General features: G+C 36.8%; 1 protein-coding gene across 1 annotated transcript in view; it reads right to left on the bottom strand.

Moving 5' to 3' along the window:
• Positions 1 to 14,506, bottom strand: part of LOC136032173 (WD repeat-containing protein 35-like) — a 130,101-nt gene extending 115,595 nt beyond the window's left edge. Inside the window, exon 1 of the mRNA XM_065712361.1 lies at positions 14,387 to 14,506. Coding sequence (XP_065568433.1) covers positions 14,387 to 14,413 — 27 coding nt within the window. The 5' untranslated portion in view covers positions 14,414 to 14,506. The remainder of the gene's footprint in view (positions 1 to 14,386) is intronic.
• Positions 14,507 to 17,859: the final 3,353 nt, after the last annotated feature.

Genomic DNA, 17,859 nt, shown 5'->3' with positions numbered 1-17,859 from the left:
AAACAAATAAACAAATAAACAAGCATTCGTGATCTTTCTTCTGGGAAAAAAATAGATTCCACATTTTGCAGATATGAGCTTGAAACTTCTGCAATAAAGATTATCTGATACGTTGAATCTGATTGATTGTTTGATTTTCATTAAGATTGTATGGCTTTTATGGGGTATTTCCCCTTATATCAAAAATAAGGCAAGTTTTCTCTGACTCGTAACTTTTGATGGGTAAGACTTGATGATACTTACTGATGAAACTTATATGTTTAAAATCAGCGTAGAAATCCGATTCGTTTGATGTATATATTGGTGCCAAAATTCCGTTTTATAGAATTTCGGTTGCTATTGAGCGAGGTCACTCCTTACTACAGTTCGTTACCATGAACTGATTGATACTCTGTCGTCAACTTCTTTTCAACTCCAGCGACTCGGGCAAGTGTGTTGGAGGAACTTAGACTTCCCAATCCCCTAATATTTTCATAAACAAGCGTCAAAACTTGGGCCATTTTGAACAGAAATGGGGCGTGAAGCGTCCGCTACTCTTTTGCGTACTAATAGGTGATACACTGAGTTTAAGACGGTTTCGCTTGATATCTTTTAAATCATCATCCCCACTTAGTGTGCTTTCCGAAAATGATCTAAAACCTCTTTTGATATTTCTCCATATTCCCCTAATCGGTTTAAAACATGTTTATCTCCAATAAGACTTTTTTGGAAAATTTGATAAAACAGTTCGTGGTAACTCAAATAATTCGTGGTAACGAACTGTAGTAAGGAGCGATCCGCCTCAAAAGTAACCAAAACTCTAAAAAACGGAATTTTAACACTAACAGACTAATAGATACTAATGATACTAATAGACACTTTGTCTCAACTCTACCTTATAAAACAGTAAAAAAAAACTTTAGCGTAAAGAGCGGGGTGTTGAGGAGGGAGCAGCCCCTTTCATATACGAAGTAATTTCTATTCGTTTTAAGTTTTGGTGTCACTCCTTAGTTTCAGTTATAAAGTTTGTTTTCAAACAGTTCGTGGTAACGAACTGTAGTAAGGAGCGACCCGGCTCAACAGTAACCGAAACTCTAAAAAATGGAATTTTGATACCAATAGCTACATCAAAAGAATCGCATTTTAATGCTGATTTTAAATTTATAAGTTTCATCAAGTTTAGTCTTACCCATCAAAAGTTACGAGCCTGAGAAAATTTGCGTTATTTTAGAAAATAGGGGGAAACACCTTCTAAAAGACATAGAATCTTAACGAAAATCACACCATCAGATTCAGCGTATCAGAGAACCCTACTGTAGAAGTTTCAAGCTCCTATCTACAAAAATGTGGCAGATCACGGATGTGTGTTTTTTTGTTTTTTTGTTGTTTTTTTTTTCCCCAGGAGTGATTGTATCGACGCAGTTGTCGTAGAATGTTGCAAGAGGGCTCATTCTAACGGAAATGAAAAGTTCTAGTGCCGTTTTTAATTGACCAAAGAAATTGGAGGGCACCTAGGCCCCCTCCCACGCAAATTATTTTCCCAAAGTCAACGGATCAAAATTCTGAGATAGCCATTTTATTCAGCGTAGTCAAAAAACCTTATAACCATGTCTTTGGGGACGACTTATTCCCCTACAGTCCCCGTAGGAGGGGCAACAAGTTACAAACTTTGACCAGTGCTTACATATAGTAATGGTTATTGGGAAGTGTACAGGCGTTTTCAGGAGGATTTTTTTTGGTTGGGGGGAGGGGTTAAGAAGAGGGGAATATGCTGGGGGAACTTCCCATCGAGAATTTTTCATGGGAGAAGAAAATTTCCCTGAAGGGAGAGCAGGATTTACTAGCATTATTAAAAAAAAAACAATTAAAAAATAAATATGAAAAAGTTTTTTCAGCTGGAAGTAAGGAACAGCATTAAAACTTAAAACAAATAGAAATTATTACCCATATGAGGGGCTCACCTCCTTCTAATACCTCGCTCTTTACGCTAAAGTATTTTTAGTAATTTCAACTATTTATTCTACGGCTTTTGTGATTCAGGGGTCATTCTTAATGAATTGGGACAAAATTTAAGCTTTAGTGTAAAGAGCGGGGTACTGACGAGGGGGCGAACCCACTCATATATGTAATAAAAACATGAGAATACAAAAGTTCTTTACGTAAGCTAATTTATAAGTTACGTAAATCTTTTAGTAATAAAAAGATTCGTAAAAAATTAAAAGTTCTAGTTGCCTTTTTAATTAACCAAAAATCGGAGGGCAACTAGGCTTCCTCCCCCGCTCTTTTTTTCACAAAATAATTTGATCAAAATTATGAGAAAGCCATTTAGCCAAAAAAATAAAAATAAATGCAAATTTCGTTTTGATTATTCCTCTGCGGAGAGCCAAAATCAAAACATGCATTGATTCAAAAACGTTCAGAAATTAAATTAAAAAAAACAAGTTTTTTTAACTGAAAGTAAGGAGCGACATTAAAACTTAAGACGAACAGAAATTACTTCGTATATGAAAGAGGCTGCTTCCTCATCAACACCCCGCTCTTTACGCTAAAGTTTTTTTCTGTTTTAAAAAGTTGAGAGAGTTAAAGAGTTGAGAGAAAGAGTCAAACTTTAGCGTAAAGAGCGGGGCGTTGATGAGGGAGCAGCCCCTTTCATATACGAAGTAATTTCTATTCGTTTTAAGTTTTGGTGTCACTCCTTAGTTTCAGTTATAAAGTTTGTTTTTATATTTAATAACTTCAAATTTACAAATAACTATCAAATTACGATTTTACGATTTTTAAAGTTTTTTTACAAACTGAACCATATCAAACAGTTCGTGGTAACGAACTGTAGTAAGGAGCGACCCGGCTCAATAGTAACCGAAACTCTAAAAAATGGAATTTTGATACCAATAGTTACATAAAAAAAATTGCGTTTTAATGCTGATTTTAAATATATAACTTCCATCAAAAGTTAAGAGCCTGAGGAAATTTGCCTCATTTTAGAAAATAGGGGAAAACATCCCCTAAAAGTCATACAATCTTAACGAAAATCACACCATCAGATTCAGCGTATCAGAGAACCTTATTGTAGAAGTTTCAATCTCCTGTCTACATAGGCGTGAAATTTCGCATTTTCGCCAGAAGACAAATCACGGATGCGTGTTTATTTGTTTTTTTTTTTTTCCCAGGGGTGATCGTATCGACCCAATGGTCCTAGAATGTCGCGAGAGGGCTCATTCTAACGGAAATTAAAAGTTCTAGTGCCCTTTTTAAGTGACCAAAAAATTGGAGGGCACCTAGGCCCCCTCCCACGCTAATTATTTTCCTAAAGTCATCAGATCAAAATTCTGAGATAGCCATTTTATTCACCCTTGTCGAAAAATCTAATAACTGTGTCTTTGGGAACGACTTACTCCCCCGCAGTCCCCGTTGGTAGGGTTGCAAGTTACAAACTTTGACCTGTGTTTACATACAGTAATGGTTACTGGGAAGTGTACGGACGTTTTCAGGGGGATTTTTTTGGTTTGGGAGGGAGAGTTGAGGTGGGGGGGTTACGTGGGAGGATATTTCCATGGAAAAACTTCTCTATTGGGAAGAGACTTTCAATGAAGGGGGCGCGGGATTTTTTAGCATTATTTAAAAAACAACGAAAAAATGAATATGAAAAGTTTTTTTCTACTTAAAGTGAGGAGCAGCATTAAAACTTAAAACGAGCAGAAATTATTACGCATATGAGGGGTTTACCTCCTTGTGATACCTCGCTCTTTACGCTAAAGTATTTTCAGTAATTTCAACTATTTATTCTACTGCCTTTGTGATTCAAGGGTTATTCTTAAGGAATTGGGACAGAATTTAAGCTTTAGTGTAAAGGGCGAGGTATCGACGAGGGGTGAACCCCCTCATATACGCAATAAAAACATACGAATATAGAAGTTCGTTACGTAAGTTAATTCGTAAATTACGTATATTTTTTACTAATGAAAATGTTCGTGAAAAATTAGAAGTTCTAGTTGCCTTTTCAAGTAATCAAAAAATTGGAGGGCAACTAGGCTTCCTCCCTTGCACCTTTTTTCTCAAAATCTTCCGATTAAAACTATGAGAAAGCCATTTAGCCAAAAAAAAATTAATATGCAAATTTCGTTTTAATTATTTATGTGCGGACAGCCAAGATCAAAACATGCACTAATTAAAATACGTCCAGAAATTAAATAAACAACAAGTTTTTTAAATGAAAGTAAGGAGCGACATTAAAACTTAAAACGAACAGAAATTACTCCGAATATGAAAGGGGCTTTTCCTCCTCAACGCCCCGCTCTTTACGCTAAAGTTTTTTACTGTTTTAAGAAGTAGAATTAAGAAAAAGAGTAGCGTAAAGAGCGAGGCGTTGAGGAGGAAATATACGCAGTATACGCAGCCTTTCATATACGCAGTAATTTCTGTTCGTTTTAAGTTTTAATGTCGCTCCTTACTTTCATTTAAAAACTAGAGCTAAGAGCTCATATGGCACTTGTGACGAGGCGAGAAGAGCTAAAAGCCAAGAGATCATATGGTATGAGCTCTAACAAAATTCTATGAATCAATAGATTGGTTTAAAAAGGAAAATAAGAGGCTTAATGCCGGTCAGGATTTAAAATAAGAGCTCTGACTCACGATGTCCTTCTAAATATCAAAATTCATTAAGATCCGATCACCCACTCGTAAGTTATAAATGCCTCATTTTTTCTAATTTTTCCTCTCCCTTTAGCCCCTCAGATGGTCGAATCTGGGAAACGACTTTATCAAGTCAAATTGTGCACCTCCCTGACACGCCTACCAATTTTCATCGTCCTAGCACGTCCAGAAGCACCAAACTCGCCAAATCACTGAACCCCTCCCCCCAACTCCTCCAAAGAGAGCGAATCCACTACGATTCTGTCAATCACGTATCAAGGACATTTGTTTATTCTATCCACCAAGCTTCATCCCGATTCCTCCACTCCAAGTGTTTTTCCAAGATATTCCCCTCCAACTCCCCCCAATGTCAAAAGATCTGGTCGGGATTTGAAATAAGAGCTCTGAGATATGAATTCCTTCTAAAAAAACAAATTTCATTAAGATCCGATCATCTACTCGTAAGAAAAAAATACCCTAATTTTCACATTTTCCAAGAATTCTGGTTTCCCCCTCCAACTCCCCCCAATGTCACAGGATCTGGTCGGAATTTAAAATTAGAACTTTAAAGCACAAGATCCTTCTAAATATCAAATTTCATTAAGATCTGGTCACCCTTTCGTAAGTTACAAATACCTCAATTTTCAAAATTACCCTTCCCCCCAATTCCACCAAAGAGAGCAGATCCGGTCCGGTTATGTCAGTCAAGTATCTTAGACAGGTTTCTATTCTTCCCATCCAGTTTCATCCAGATCTCACCACTTTAAGTATTTTCTAATTTTTCCGGTCTCCCCAACTGCCCCCCCCCCCAATTACGCTTGATCCGGTTGAGATTTATAATAAGAGATCTGAGTTACGAGGTCCTTCTAAATATGAAGTTTCATGAAGATCCGATCACTGCTTCGCAAGTTAAAAATACGTATTTTTTCTTATTTTTCAGAATTAACCCCCCCCCCCCCAATAGAGCGGATCCGCTCCAATTATTTAAATCACGCATGTAAGACTTCTGCTTATTTTTCCCACCAAATTTCATCCCGATCCCTCCAATCTAAGCGTTTTCCATGATTTTAGGTTCCCCCGCCACAAACTTCCACCAATGTCACCAGATCCGGTCAGGATTTAAAATAAGAGCTATGAGACACGATATCCTTCTAAATGTCAAATTTCATTTAGATCCGATCACCCGTTCGTAAGTTAAAAATACCTCATTTTTTCTGATTTTTCAGAATTAACCCCTCCCCCAACTACCCCAAAGAGAGCGGATCTGTTCCGGTTATGTCAATCATGTATCTAGGACTTGTGCTCATTTTTCCCATCAAGTTTCATCCCGATCCCTCCACTCTATATGTTTTCCAAGTTTTAGGTTTCCCCCTCCCAAATCCCCCCCAATGTCACTAGATCCGGTCGGGATTTAAAATAAGAGCTCTAAGACACGATATCCTTCTAAAAATCAAATTTCATTGAGATCCGATCACCCGTTCGTAAGTTAAAAATACCTCATTTTTTCTAATTTTTAAGAATTACTCCCCCCCCCCAACTACCCCAAAGAGAGCGAATCAGTTCCGATTATGTCAATCATGTATCTGGGACTTGCGCTTATTTTTCCCATCAAGTTTCATCCCGATCCCTCCACTCTAAGTGTTTTCCAAGATTTTAGGTTTCCCCCCTCCAACTCCCCCCAATGTCATCAGATCCGGTCGGGATTTAAAATAAAAGCTCTGAGACACAATATCATTCCAAACATCAAATTTCATTAAGATCCAATCACCCGCTCATAAGTTAAAAATACTTCATTTTTTCTATTTTTTCCGAATTAACCAGCTCCCCACTCCCTCCCAGATTGTCAAATCGGGAAAACGACTATTTCTAATTTAATATGGTCCGGTCCCTGATACGCTTGCCAAATTTCATCGTCCTAGCTTACCTGGAAGTGCCTAAAGTAGCAAAACCGGGACTTTAGGTTTCCCCCCTCCAACTCCCCCCAATGTCATCAGATCCGGTCGGGATTTAAAATAAGAGCTCCTGAGACACAATATCATTCCAAACATCAAATTTCATTAAGATCCAATTGCCCGCTCATAAGTTGAAAATACTTCATTTTTTCTATTTTTTTGCGAATTAACCGGCCCCCCACTCCCCCCCCCCCAGATGGTCAAATCGGGAAAACGACTATTTCTAATTTAATCTGGTCCGGTCCCTGATGCGCTTGCCAAATTTCATGGTCCTAGCTTACCTGGAAGTGCATAAAGTAGCAAAACCGGGAACGACAGACCGACAGACAGACAGACCGACAGAATTGGCGATTGCTTTATGTCACTCGGTTAATACAAAGTGCCATAAAAACTTATTTTTTTTATTTATTCATATACTAAATCAATTGAATTGTAACTCTTGCCACGGATTAGAAGTTCATTCTATTTGTCATTATTTTGTACATGTTCATTTTCAATGAGTTAGTTAAGAGTCTTTTACTTTGCTCACGATACGATTTTGGCATTAGGTCTACAACACTTGATGAAAGTTTAGATAAGTTTTCTTCTTCCTGTTTTGGAGGTGGTGGTGGCAGTAAACTTTCAGAACTTGTAGGTTGATCAATGAAATTTCCTTTGAGCGGTTTTTCGCAGTAGGGTTTACGCCTATCGACACGTCGAAGGGCGTTTTGAAGCAAAATTAATTTTTAATCATCGGCAGTTGTTTCATTGTTAATAAATTTATCAAGATTATTCTTCAAAGTGCTCTTTTGTGAAAGAGCGATTTCTATTGGGATCAATTTGTAAGGTTTAGCCATTTCTAGAGAATAGTGTTTGCAAGTCCCACGATTATTGGCAGTACCAATGAAAAGAAAATACCAACGGCTTGAACAAGCCGTTTCTATTCAAAATCTTTTCCTTTCTTTTTCCAAGCTAGAGCACGTACAAGTGAACGATGTTGCTTTGTTCGTTGCTAAACAACTTCTCTCAGTTGAACATTGCCTTCAATTACATTCAAACAGAGCTCAGACAGGAGATTAATGAATTCATTTTCAAAACCGTGTTCAAGTATAGTCTTCCTCAGCGGTGGTTTCGAATTACCTAGGACGTAAAATATTTGCCTATTTTCATGTAGCTACTTCAGTGTCATGATGGCAACTAATGACCATTTTAACAGCTCGTGGGTGATAATTTCAGTGTCAAAAATAGCCGGTTTACTAGAAGCATGATCGCATCCTCAGCTTAGACCTTAGTTCATCCTGTGTCGTCAGAGGCACTCAGGACATCAAGAAAAAGCCACCAATCATCCCTCAAATGTGCTGCTGCCCAGACGTCTTCCCATTGGGGTTGGACTGTCGCATTGATAAACTTCAGGTCCTACTGGTATATACAATGAAGTGTATTTTTGGCTTTCCTCTTCTTCGGGTCCCCTCTGGTTGCCACTCGAGTACCGTTCTGGGGAGTCTAAAAACATCTCCTCAAGCCTGCACGGAAGCGCTTAAGCCGGCTTAGAATCGGACAGCAAGAAGTCCCTGGGACCTCCAGAATGAATGGAGGCTTTGTACATTCCTGGGCTCATCTCAGTCACGAAATGGTTTTCAGCCCTTAGCGATGCTCTTCTAACAACAAGAGTCAAAATCCTGCTCAGCCAGTCTCACGCCTATTACCTCCGACTCATAGTATATTCATGCCTACAAATATTATGCTACTGCTGGGAGGCAGCCCATAATTGATAAATTAGCAAGGAAGAGATTCTTCAGCCTGAAAACACCCACCAAACCAGACCAAGCCCAGAAGAACTACCGTTTAATCAGAATCATGTGCGAATGCAGTGTCTTCTACTACAATTTCTACATATAGGTTTACTATAATCTCTGCTATAATTTCCTCGATGGGTGCCACACACATATTGTTATATAATTTTTGGACTATAGGTAACAAAATGGCTATCTGATAATTTCAATTGAATGTGTTTCGGGAAAAGAGGTTATCAAGGAGGGGGGCTAGTTGCTCTCCGTCGTCTTTGACTCTTAAAAGAGAACTAGAACTATACATTTCCAATCAAATGAGCCTCTTTTAAAGTTCAGACGACCACTCCTTCTACAAAACCTTATATGCCCCTGGGGCATAACTTAAAAACCTGACCCCCAGAGTCTGGGGGATTTTGGACTACTTTTGAACAAACGGCAATCACAAAATTTCTATCAGATGCATTTGTGGAAAACACGACGTGAGGTGTGGCTACCCTCCGATTACTTTGATTCATAAAAGGACATCTGATTTCCAATCAAATGAGCCCATTCTGGAGTTTTTACGACCACCCTTTCCATAAGAACCTTACATGCCCTCGAGGTATAACTAAAAAGCACTGAGGGCTGTGGGAGAGGGGTTTTCATCCTCAAAGACATAAGTTCTAGACCTTTGAGCTACGCTGAACAAAATGACTATGTCAAAATTTTGATTAGATGTGTTTTGGGAATAATCAATTTCCAATCGAATAAGCCCTTTTTGAAGTTTCTACTACAAAACCTTTTATATGAAGGGCCCTGGTCAAAGACAAACCAAAAAATAAAATAAATAAGTAGCACATAGTGCCCACATCGCTCTTTACTTAGGCAAGGCTAATACGCTGCCTATGTTTACTGAGATAAGAAGAATGACCATAGGCAAAAAATGGAGTACATACAGGTGACTCCTATGGTATTTAAGAAAAGTAAAAGATATACGAAAAAATATGGTGATTCTGAATCAGGTAAAGATAACCCGGTTCCTAAAATATTGGTTTTCTGCACAAGATTTTTTGCTATTTCAATGTCATATTCTCTGACAAGCGTCAATTCATCTCCCCTTTTTACTCTATGGGGGACCCGTAACCCTTTAAAAACAGTTTCATAAAGGATTAAAAAGGTGGAACCTATGTAGTTGAGAAATAAGAGACATAAAGCTTAATTAAACAAAGAAATATAATTCTCAAAATCAATCGATGAAAAATCATCGTTTGAGGTTCTTTAGAAGGGGTGTAATTTGTTATGGGGCCGGGGGTCAAATCCCCCTTCCAGACCATAGTTTAGACTCCAGTTTGGCATCCAGCTGAAATTTAGTTTCTTCAAAAATCTTTCCAAAACTATGATAAGCCTGCTAAATTCAATCATCCAGAGAAACGGGTATGTTTTCTTTATTATATCTTTGCCTTTAGGGTACTATCAATCAATCAATCAATCGTTTTATTAATACTAAAACACCATTACATAATTAAAAAGAATTATTCGGTCTAAGAAGCTCATTTTTCATGATTATAAAGTTCATTTTTCATTTTTCACTGTCATTTTCACTTGATTTGGGAAAATTGACTCGAACTTTGACCTCTTCCCTTGTCAGGATTTTTACAAAATTACGCCACTGTTCTTAAGAAAACCAGAACTACCAGATATATCTGTTTTGTCAAGTGAATATGGTGAAGAAAAGATATACTTTCATCAAACAGAATACCGAGGAATTGGGCATAACAACCTTTAGATCTACTAATTATAACTCTTGTCATACAGATTTTAGGCAAGTTGAAGATAACCCTGGTAAAATCAGCGAAAACTAGAATAATGGAAATAAGAAGGAGCAAGATTTAGAGCAGGGTAATTGGCACAAGACCATTTCATGGCCTTTCAAACAGGCCACCAAAACTTGAAGTATCCTCAAACTCTCCTAATAATGACAATAAAAAAATAATGGCAAAATAGTTGCAAAGAAACACGGGTGGTTTTAGGGAGGGGACATTGGGGGCACTTGTTCCGGGCACAGAAATTGATGATCGCAAAATTTTAAATAAATAGTCAAACATTTTTTATCATTTTGTAATCTTTGACTATTAAAATAAATTAGAGGGCACTGTCAATAAATGAAAACAATTAATAGGCTATTAATTAATTAGCGAAATAAAAACAAATGAAAAATAAAACATGATTTAATAATAATAATTAAAACAATTAGTAATGATCAAGTAATCTAATGTAATTAATACATTATTTAGTGCATTAAAATTTATCAATACATTAAATAATACTTTAAAACTAGGTAGAAAATAAACGATCTAAATTAAAAATAGTTCTGTTAGTGAAAAAAAATTGCTAAAATTTAACCTGAGAATTTTATGAGAGACAGGAGGGGGGGCTAATCAAGAATTTGTCCCCGGCTCAAGAGAGGCCAGAACCGCCACTGCAAAAAACGGTTGAGATTTTATTATTTGGAGTATACAAGTTTTCTCGCGAACAACCGCTATGCCAAATCCCTACCTCTCTTTGAAAAATTTTCCTAATTTCCCCACTCCTAATCCTCCAGTGGCGTCGTTGAAGAGGGGAGCAGTTTCTTCCCCAATAATTTGTGAAAAAAAATTATTTATTAAGTATCTTTAAAATGTTACTCATTTTAAATGTCAATTTTGCTCTTTACTTTGAGCACATAATTCGTTTTGATTTAATCCAAGCTCGTTTTCAACATAAGGAAAACGAGAAAAATAGGGATCCCATAATATGTTCCATATTAATATTTTTCAAAATATACGGCCAAATATACGGCCAAATATACTATTTGAAACTTTATTATCAAGTAAAAATGTGAGCCTAGCGAATGGCAAAATTGAAAAATGCTCTATGCTTCCTGTTTCACTACATTTGCTAGGTCAATTTTTTCCCTTATACTTAAGGTGATATTACTTCTTAAAACCTATCATTTCAAGATCAGATTCTCTTGTTTTAAAACTTTCAAAAGTGGAAATGAATACACCCTCTACATCTGTAACTATGATAAAAATGGAATCATTTAAGAATAAAAAGGTAAAAATACAGTGAATATAACTTCCTGAATTAAAAAAAAAATCACTAAAAAAGAAATTAAGACTTAGTTCTTTTTATAATGATATTCGTACTATAACTAGATAGGTCCAATCAGTTACAATTTGGTCATGGAGTTTGGTAAAGGGGGATCCGCTCCAGGAACCATTTAACTGTTTAATTTTTATTTCCAGTATTTAATTGAAACTCTTAATTCTCTTATTTGTCATTGAAATGCTTTATAATAACGTCCTATTCCTTACGTTTTGGATTCACACACTAAAACTTAAATGCAGAACTGTCTCTATGTATAACACAATGGTGACTTCTTACTATTTTTGCTTTTCTAAATATTTCTTTTAACCAGATCCAAAAAAAGAATTTACATAAATGAGCTAACAATTATGACTGAAATTAGTCGCATTTTACTCAACAGCAGCGCTACTTGTGGGATATTTATCTCTGTATCATCATGCCGTAGGAAATGTCTGCTGAGAATAGAATGGAATTTAAACATAATATGTATATTTTTCTCACAATTTAGAAATGTTGTGTGCACGTATAAGCGGTACTAACACATTATCTTTTTCTATTGTTATCAGTTTTATCATACAGCACTAGGAGACCGAGCTATGCTTGTCAAGGGAATTATAGACATAAAAACGATATTCAGTGTAACCCCCTCCAGAAATATAAACCCTGATTTACACAAGAAAAACTTTGTGCTATATTTTTATAACAGTTCGTTTTTTTAAACAAATATACAAAGAGGAAGGTAATTTTCAAACTCTAGGAGTCAATTTTTCCTTCCAATTGGCATCCCTGGCAATTTTTAATTAAATTAAGATTTCTGCCGCAGTGATATCAAGTATTGTTCAGGTTTTCTGGATATTATTTGTAAAACTATGCCCAACGGATAAGTTATTAATTCTAACTAAATTTTTCAAATACTTTCAAATTTGAAATGCGTTCACTATTTAAATATGGGGAAGACGTCGCAATACAGTGTTGCACAATCTGTGCCAATACTTTGACTTATCCTGTATTTTTATATAGGCAGCCCTATTGCGCTGCCTATGATTTTTGTTTAGGCTTTATGTGACCCACTGATATCAATGCTATTTATCTGTATAAATCGACAACCCACAAACAAATCAATTTAATAAATAATCATAGATAATATTTCAATAAATCACGTATATACAAAGTTTAGTATAACAAATTATATCTTAGAGTCAAAATCTATTCAAAATTACGGTCAAATGAATAGCGCTATACTGGGGGGTATTCGAATAGACCTTGGTTCAATTATGAGCTGGAGCATACTTTGATGGGGGTGGGGGCTGGGGGAATAGAACGGGAAATATTTACTACAGCATTAATGGTGGATCTGGCTGAAAGAAGCCGAGCGTATACAACATTGACCTCCGCCCACCCGAAAGCTTGATTACGCTATACTACTGTCGTCTGCAGCAACTTATTACTGACAATTTTTAGTTTAAATCTAAGCACCAGCACTTGTATTTAAGATTGTTTAATGTGTGTTAATTGCTTATAATTTATTGTGTAATGTTTTCTGTTATCGGTAGTTGTGCAAACCTTTTGCGCATTCGTTAAATAGCTAAGCTACTTTTCTTCACTGCCGCTTGAATAGTACCTACTTCCATAGCATCCCCTCTTGCCCCATCCCCCAATAAAAAAAACTGTAGCTACGCCCCTGCAATCCTCAGAATAGGTCAGCCTATAAAAATCAACCTTTCTGAAATGCTGAAATTCAGCATTTCAAACAGTTCGTGTTAACCACAGTTGAGATATCTAGACACATCTGCTTTGGTGGGAATGAACTGTAAGAAGGAGTGACTCGGCGCAATAGCAGCCAAACTCCAAAAATGAAATTTTGACACCAAAAGATACATCAAAGAATCAGCTTATTATTCTGATTCCAAATATATAAGCTTCATGGACTTGATGGTGCCCATCAAAACTTATGAGCCCGAGAATATTTGCCTTATTTTTGAAAAAGGGGGGAAAGACCGCCTGAAAGAAAAGGATCCTTAGTGAAAATCAAACCAATAGATGCAGCGTATCAGAGAACTCTTTTGAAGAAGTTTTCAAGCTCCTACATATAAAAATGTGGAGTTTTGCTTCTTCTTTTTTTTTTGCCAGAAGAAAAATCACGGTTGCGTGCGTATTTGTTTGTTTCTTGGTTTTTTTGGGGGGTGATTGTATCGAAATAATAGCCTTAGAGGATCGGAAGAGGGTGCATTCAAACAAAAATTGAAAGCTTTAGCACCCTTTTTAAGTGACCAAAAGGATTAGAGGGCAACTAGCCCCCCTCCCACGTCCTTTTTCCCCCAAAGTTATCCGATCAATTTTTTTCTTAACATGTTTCCTTTTTTAATAACCCCAATTGTACGCTAATACCCCTCAAAGCAACTTAAATAGAGAATCTGACTTATTTATGTTTGTATGGACCTAAGGAAGATGAAAGTTAAATTGCGTCTCTATTTCAAAAGGTTCCTCCTCTTAGATAACCTAAACTTTACACCTTTAGAATACATATCAACTAGAACTTTACCAAAACTTTAAGGCTCCGAGGGTCTCCAAAAAACCATCTACCCAAACTGAAATACTACGTTTAAAACGGAAATGATTTTTCTTCTTCTTCTTAGGGTATAAATCAGATCTAGAAGCAATTCCAGTCTGTTTTTCGGGGATTTTAACAAGCGTTTAAAAATTATGGATAGCATAGCCAACATTTGCTAGTCAACTTTTTTGCACCTTTAAATTAGGTACCAGGGGCGTAAATTGTTATGGGGCAAGGGGCAGTCGCCCTTTTCAAACATCGGTTTGCCCACCCTGAAATTACGTCAGTTGGGTACATATAGACTAGACCTAGTTTTACATACTTATCGTCAACAAAGATAAAAAAGCCTACTAATCGAATCTAGCTCATCAAAATTTTCCAGTTATATTTTGTACCTTTTTACTCAAGTACACAAACATCATAGCCCTACTATTTTGAAGTTAACTGCTTTCTTTGTTTTGAAGTTGGTAATTCGTCGCTAGGTGCTGAAGAAATGCTCCGGCTGTTAGACCAGGTGCGCAGGTAGTTACCTTGAGGGTGTTGCAGCATTGCCAACAACGATTTATTCAGCATAGCTATTAGAGTCAAGCACCTGCTTGGGACTTTATTTTTTAGGGGGCCGATCTGGGGGGAGATCAAAGGAAAAAGGGTTATTTGTATGAAAATTATCAGATACTATGGTTGATTTCCACCTTTTTTTATGTTCATGTGTCACACAGATTATCTCTATTAGAAAGAAGCACGCAGAAAGAAGGTACAGTTGAATTGCCTCCAAGTGGAAACCCCCCGCACTGAGTGCTGGAACAACAGTTTTGTACGGCGCTGTACCCAAATTCCGAATGAGCTCCTAACAGATTTTATTTCTAAAAACCCATCTGTTGAATCCTTTAAGGGGAATTTCAACAGATAAAATTCTAAAGAGGAAAATTAGGCAAATGGTTAACTAGTAACATATTAGGTTTTAGCGGCCAGGCGTCAGCACTTATTTCAATAAATAAACACACGTATGCATGACCTTAAAACTATATTATCAATAATCGAAACAGAGGGTGTTGGGGCCAAGCATGCACATGAATTTTATGACGATTCTTTATCTATGCCTTTACAACTGCCAATTCATTAACCTTTACTATGCTTTTAAGAGGAAAAACTTTTAAATAGGTTTCCTTAAAGCTTAGCTCGACGAAATTTGACTTCATATCAGTGAACAATGAATAGATTTATTACTTTTTAGGTTGATTACATAAAATCAAATATGTCATGCAAAAAAGGGAGGTTGCTCTCTCCTCAATACCTCGCTTTTCATGGTAAAGTACTTATAACTTTTAAAAAGCTTGTTATTCTAATTAAACGGTCGTTTTGTTTCAAAAGCTGTTCTTATAGAAATGGGACAAAAATTGAAACTTAAGCATAAAGAACGAGTTATTTAGGAAGAGACAACCTCCCTCCCTCATATGAGGAATAGTTTCTGCTCATTTTAAATTTTAATATTGCTCTTTACTTTCAGTTAATTTTTTCGTATTAAGTTTTGATTGTTTCCAAATAATGCAGGGAAGCCTCCATGGAAAATTACCTTCCTCCACAAAAAATTTCTCAAAAGAAAGTTTCTTCGGCGTCAAATACCCCCTCCCCTCAAACATGATATGCCCAGGAGCCTTAGGGAGCCGTGTTATTCCCAAAAGAGCAGTTATTGGACCGTTTAACTACGTTGTACAAAATGGTTATCTCAAAATTTTGTCGGATGGCTTTGGAGAAAAAGAGGTGTGAGAGGGAAGCTAGCAACCCTCCACTCTTTTTGGTCACTTAAAAAGCACGCTAAACTTAAGATTTCTGATGAATTGAGACCTCTCTCGAACTTTTAGGATTGCTGCTTCGGTACGATCATCCCTGGGGAAAAAAATGAGCACGCATCCGTGAAAAATGCAACACTCCACGTTTTAGTATATAGGAGCTTGAAACCTTGAAAGCAGGGTTCTCTAATTTGCTGAACTTGATCGTAATAGAAATATCTAGACAGGGCGATCACGTCCTATCTTAACCATTAGACAAAGTCGGACCGGGATGCAGCTCCTCCAGAGAACATGTAAAGCAAGAGAAACATAAGCGACATTAGATTTTTCCATGGGTAGGCACGCGTGTGGCATCTGTATTCACAGCCTGGAGAACAGGAATTGAAATATGACGAATCGAGCATCTAGTGCAGTGGTTCTCAAACAGTGGTACGTGTACCCCTTGGGGGTACGCCAAAAAAATTTTAGGGGGTAAGTGGCCGGCCAACCAAAAAAAAGTAAAACAACCCTTTAGTTTAGGACTGGAAAAATTGTAAGAATTGTCCCTTTCTGACTCTCAAGTGGTTTCAGTGGGGACACGTTGTCGTGCACGGGTCACTAAGGCTTAGTCATCAGAGTGGCTGTGTAGGCCAGCCAGTCTCTCGCGTCACTACACTGCAGTAGCATTGCCGGTTATCACAAGCACGCTCTCAGTGTTATGTTATTTTTTAGTGTGTTCTGTTATTCTGCAGACACTCAATCCTGTTCAAACAGTACGTCAGTGTATAGATTCAAGTATGTAAGTGAATTTTACAATATAAGTGAACAATGGATAAATGGCTCCTAAAAAAAGGCCTCATGAAGATCTGAATCAAATTTCTGGGCCATCAACTTCACAAAATGAAAGTAGTCCTGAACATCTTGTTACTAATGAGCAGCCCAAAGAAGAAAAAATCGAAAGCCTGGGAAATGAATCTAAAAGTAAAAAGGAAATACAACGATTTGTACTTAAAGTTAGGTTTTACTTGGGCTGGAAGCTCAGACGAGCCTAATCCACAATGCGTTGTTTGTTCTGAAATTTTATCAAACAATTCTATGAAACCATCTATTTTAAAACGTCATATTGAAACCAAACATAGGAATTTATTTAAAAAAGAGCTATGTTTTCTTTCGCAGAACAAAATGAAACTGCTGTAAAATCTTCTTACAAAGTTAGTCATTTGATTGCGAAGGCTGGTAAAAACCTTACTATTGGCAAAAATCTAATCTTCCCTGCCCCAGCACAAATTGTTTCTTGCATGTTTGAAGAGAAAGAGGCAAAAATAATTTAAACAATTCCATTGTCAAACGATACAGTTTCAACCTGAATTAATGATATGGCATATGACAAAAAAAGAACAACTTGTCGGAGCAATTCGAGGTAAGTCCTTGCTTTGGTATACAACTTGATGAAACACGGAGCTGGCATAGCCCAACTAATCGTTTTTTTACGTGGAATTTTCAAGATGAAATATTTGAAGATATTCTATATGTAAGATACTTAAAACAACGACAAAGGTGAAGATATTCTCAAATTGTTATATTATTTTTTTTCCTAAAACCAGCTCGAGTGGAAAAACTGTGTCAGTGTGCATGGATGGTGCTATGACTACGAGCAGTCACATCACAGGTCTTGTAGGCCATATTTTAAATTTTCATCTGAGTGTAAGTTCACTTATTGTGTTGTCTTCGCCGAGAGGCTTTGGTGGCTACGAACCTCCCTGGTGAACTTAAAAGATGTTCTTGATTCAGAATGTCAAAACTGTGAACTTCATAAAAACTAGGCCTCAAAAATCTTGTCGTTTTAAAATTCTATGCTAGGAAATGGGGAGCCGCCATGATAGCTTATTGTTGGATATTGAGGTATGATGGCTTTCTTGGGGAAATTTTCTGTCTCGTGTATTTAAACTCCACAAAGAATTACATTTTTTTTTTACCGGACAGAAATCCCAGGTCTCTTCTTTATTTACTGATTTTGATTGGCTTTTGAAGTTGGGTTATTTGATTGATATTTTTGAAAACTGAACTTCTGGAATTTATCAATGCCGGGCAGAATTTCT

This window comes from Artemia franciscana, chromosome 10 (genome assembly GCF_032884065.1).
Source record: "Artemia franciscana chromosome 10, ASM3288406v1, whole genome shotgun sequence".
NCBI classification, from domain to species: domain Eukaryota; kingdom Metazoa; phylum Arthropoda; class Branchiopoda; order Anostraca; family Artemiidae; genus Artemia; species Artemia franciscana.
The sequence above is the reverse complement of the archived record's forward strand: the minus strand, read 5'-3'. Positions and strand labels throughout refer to the sequence as shown.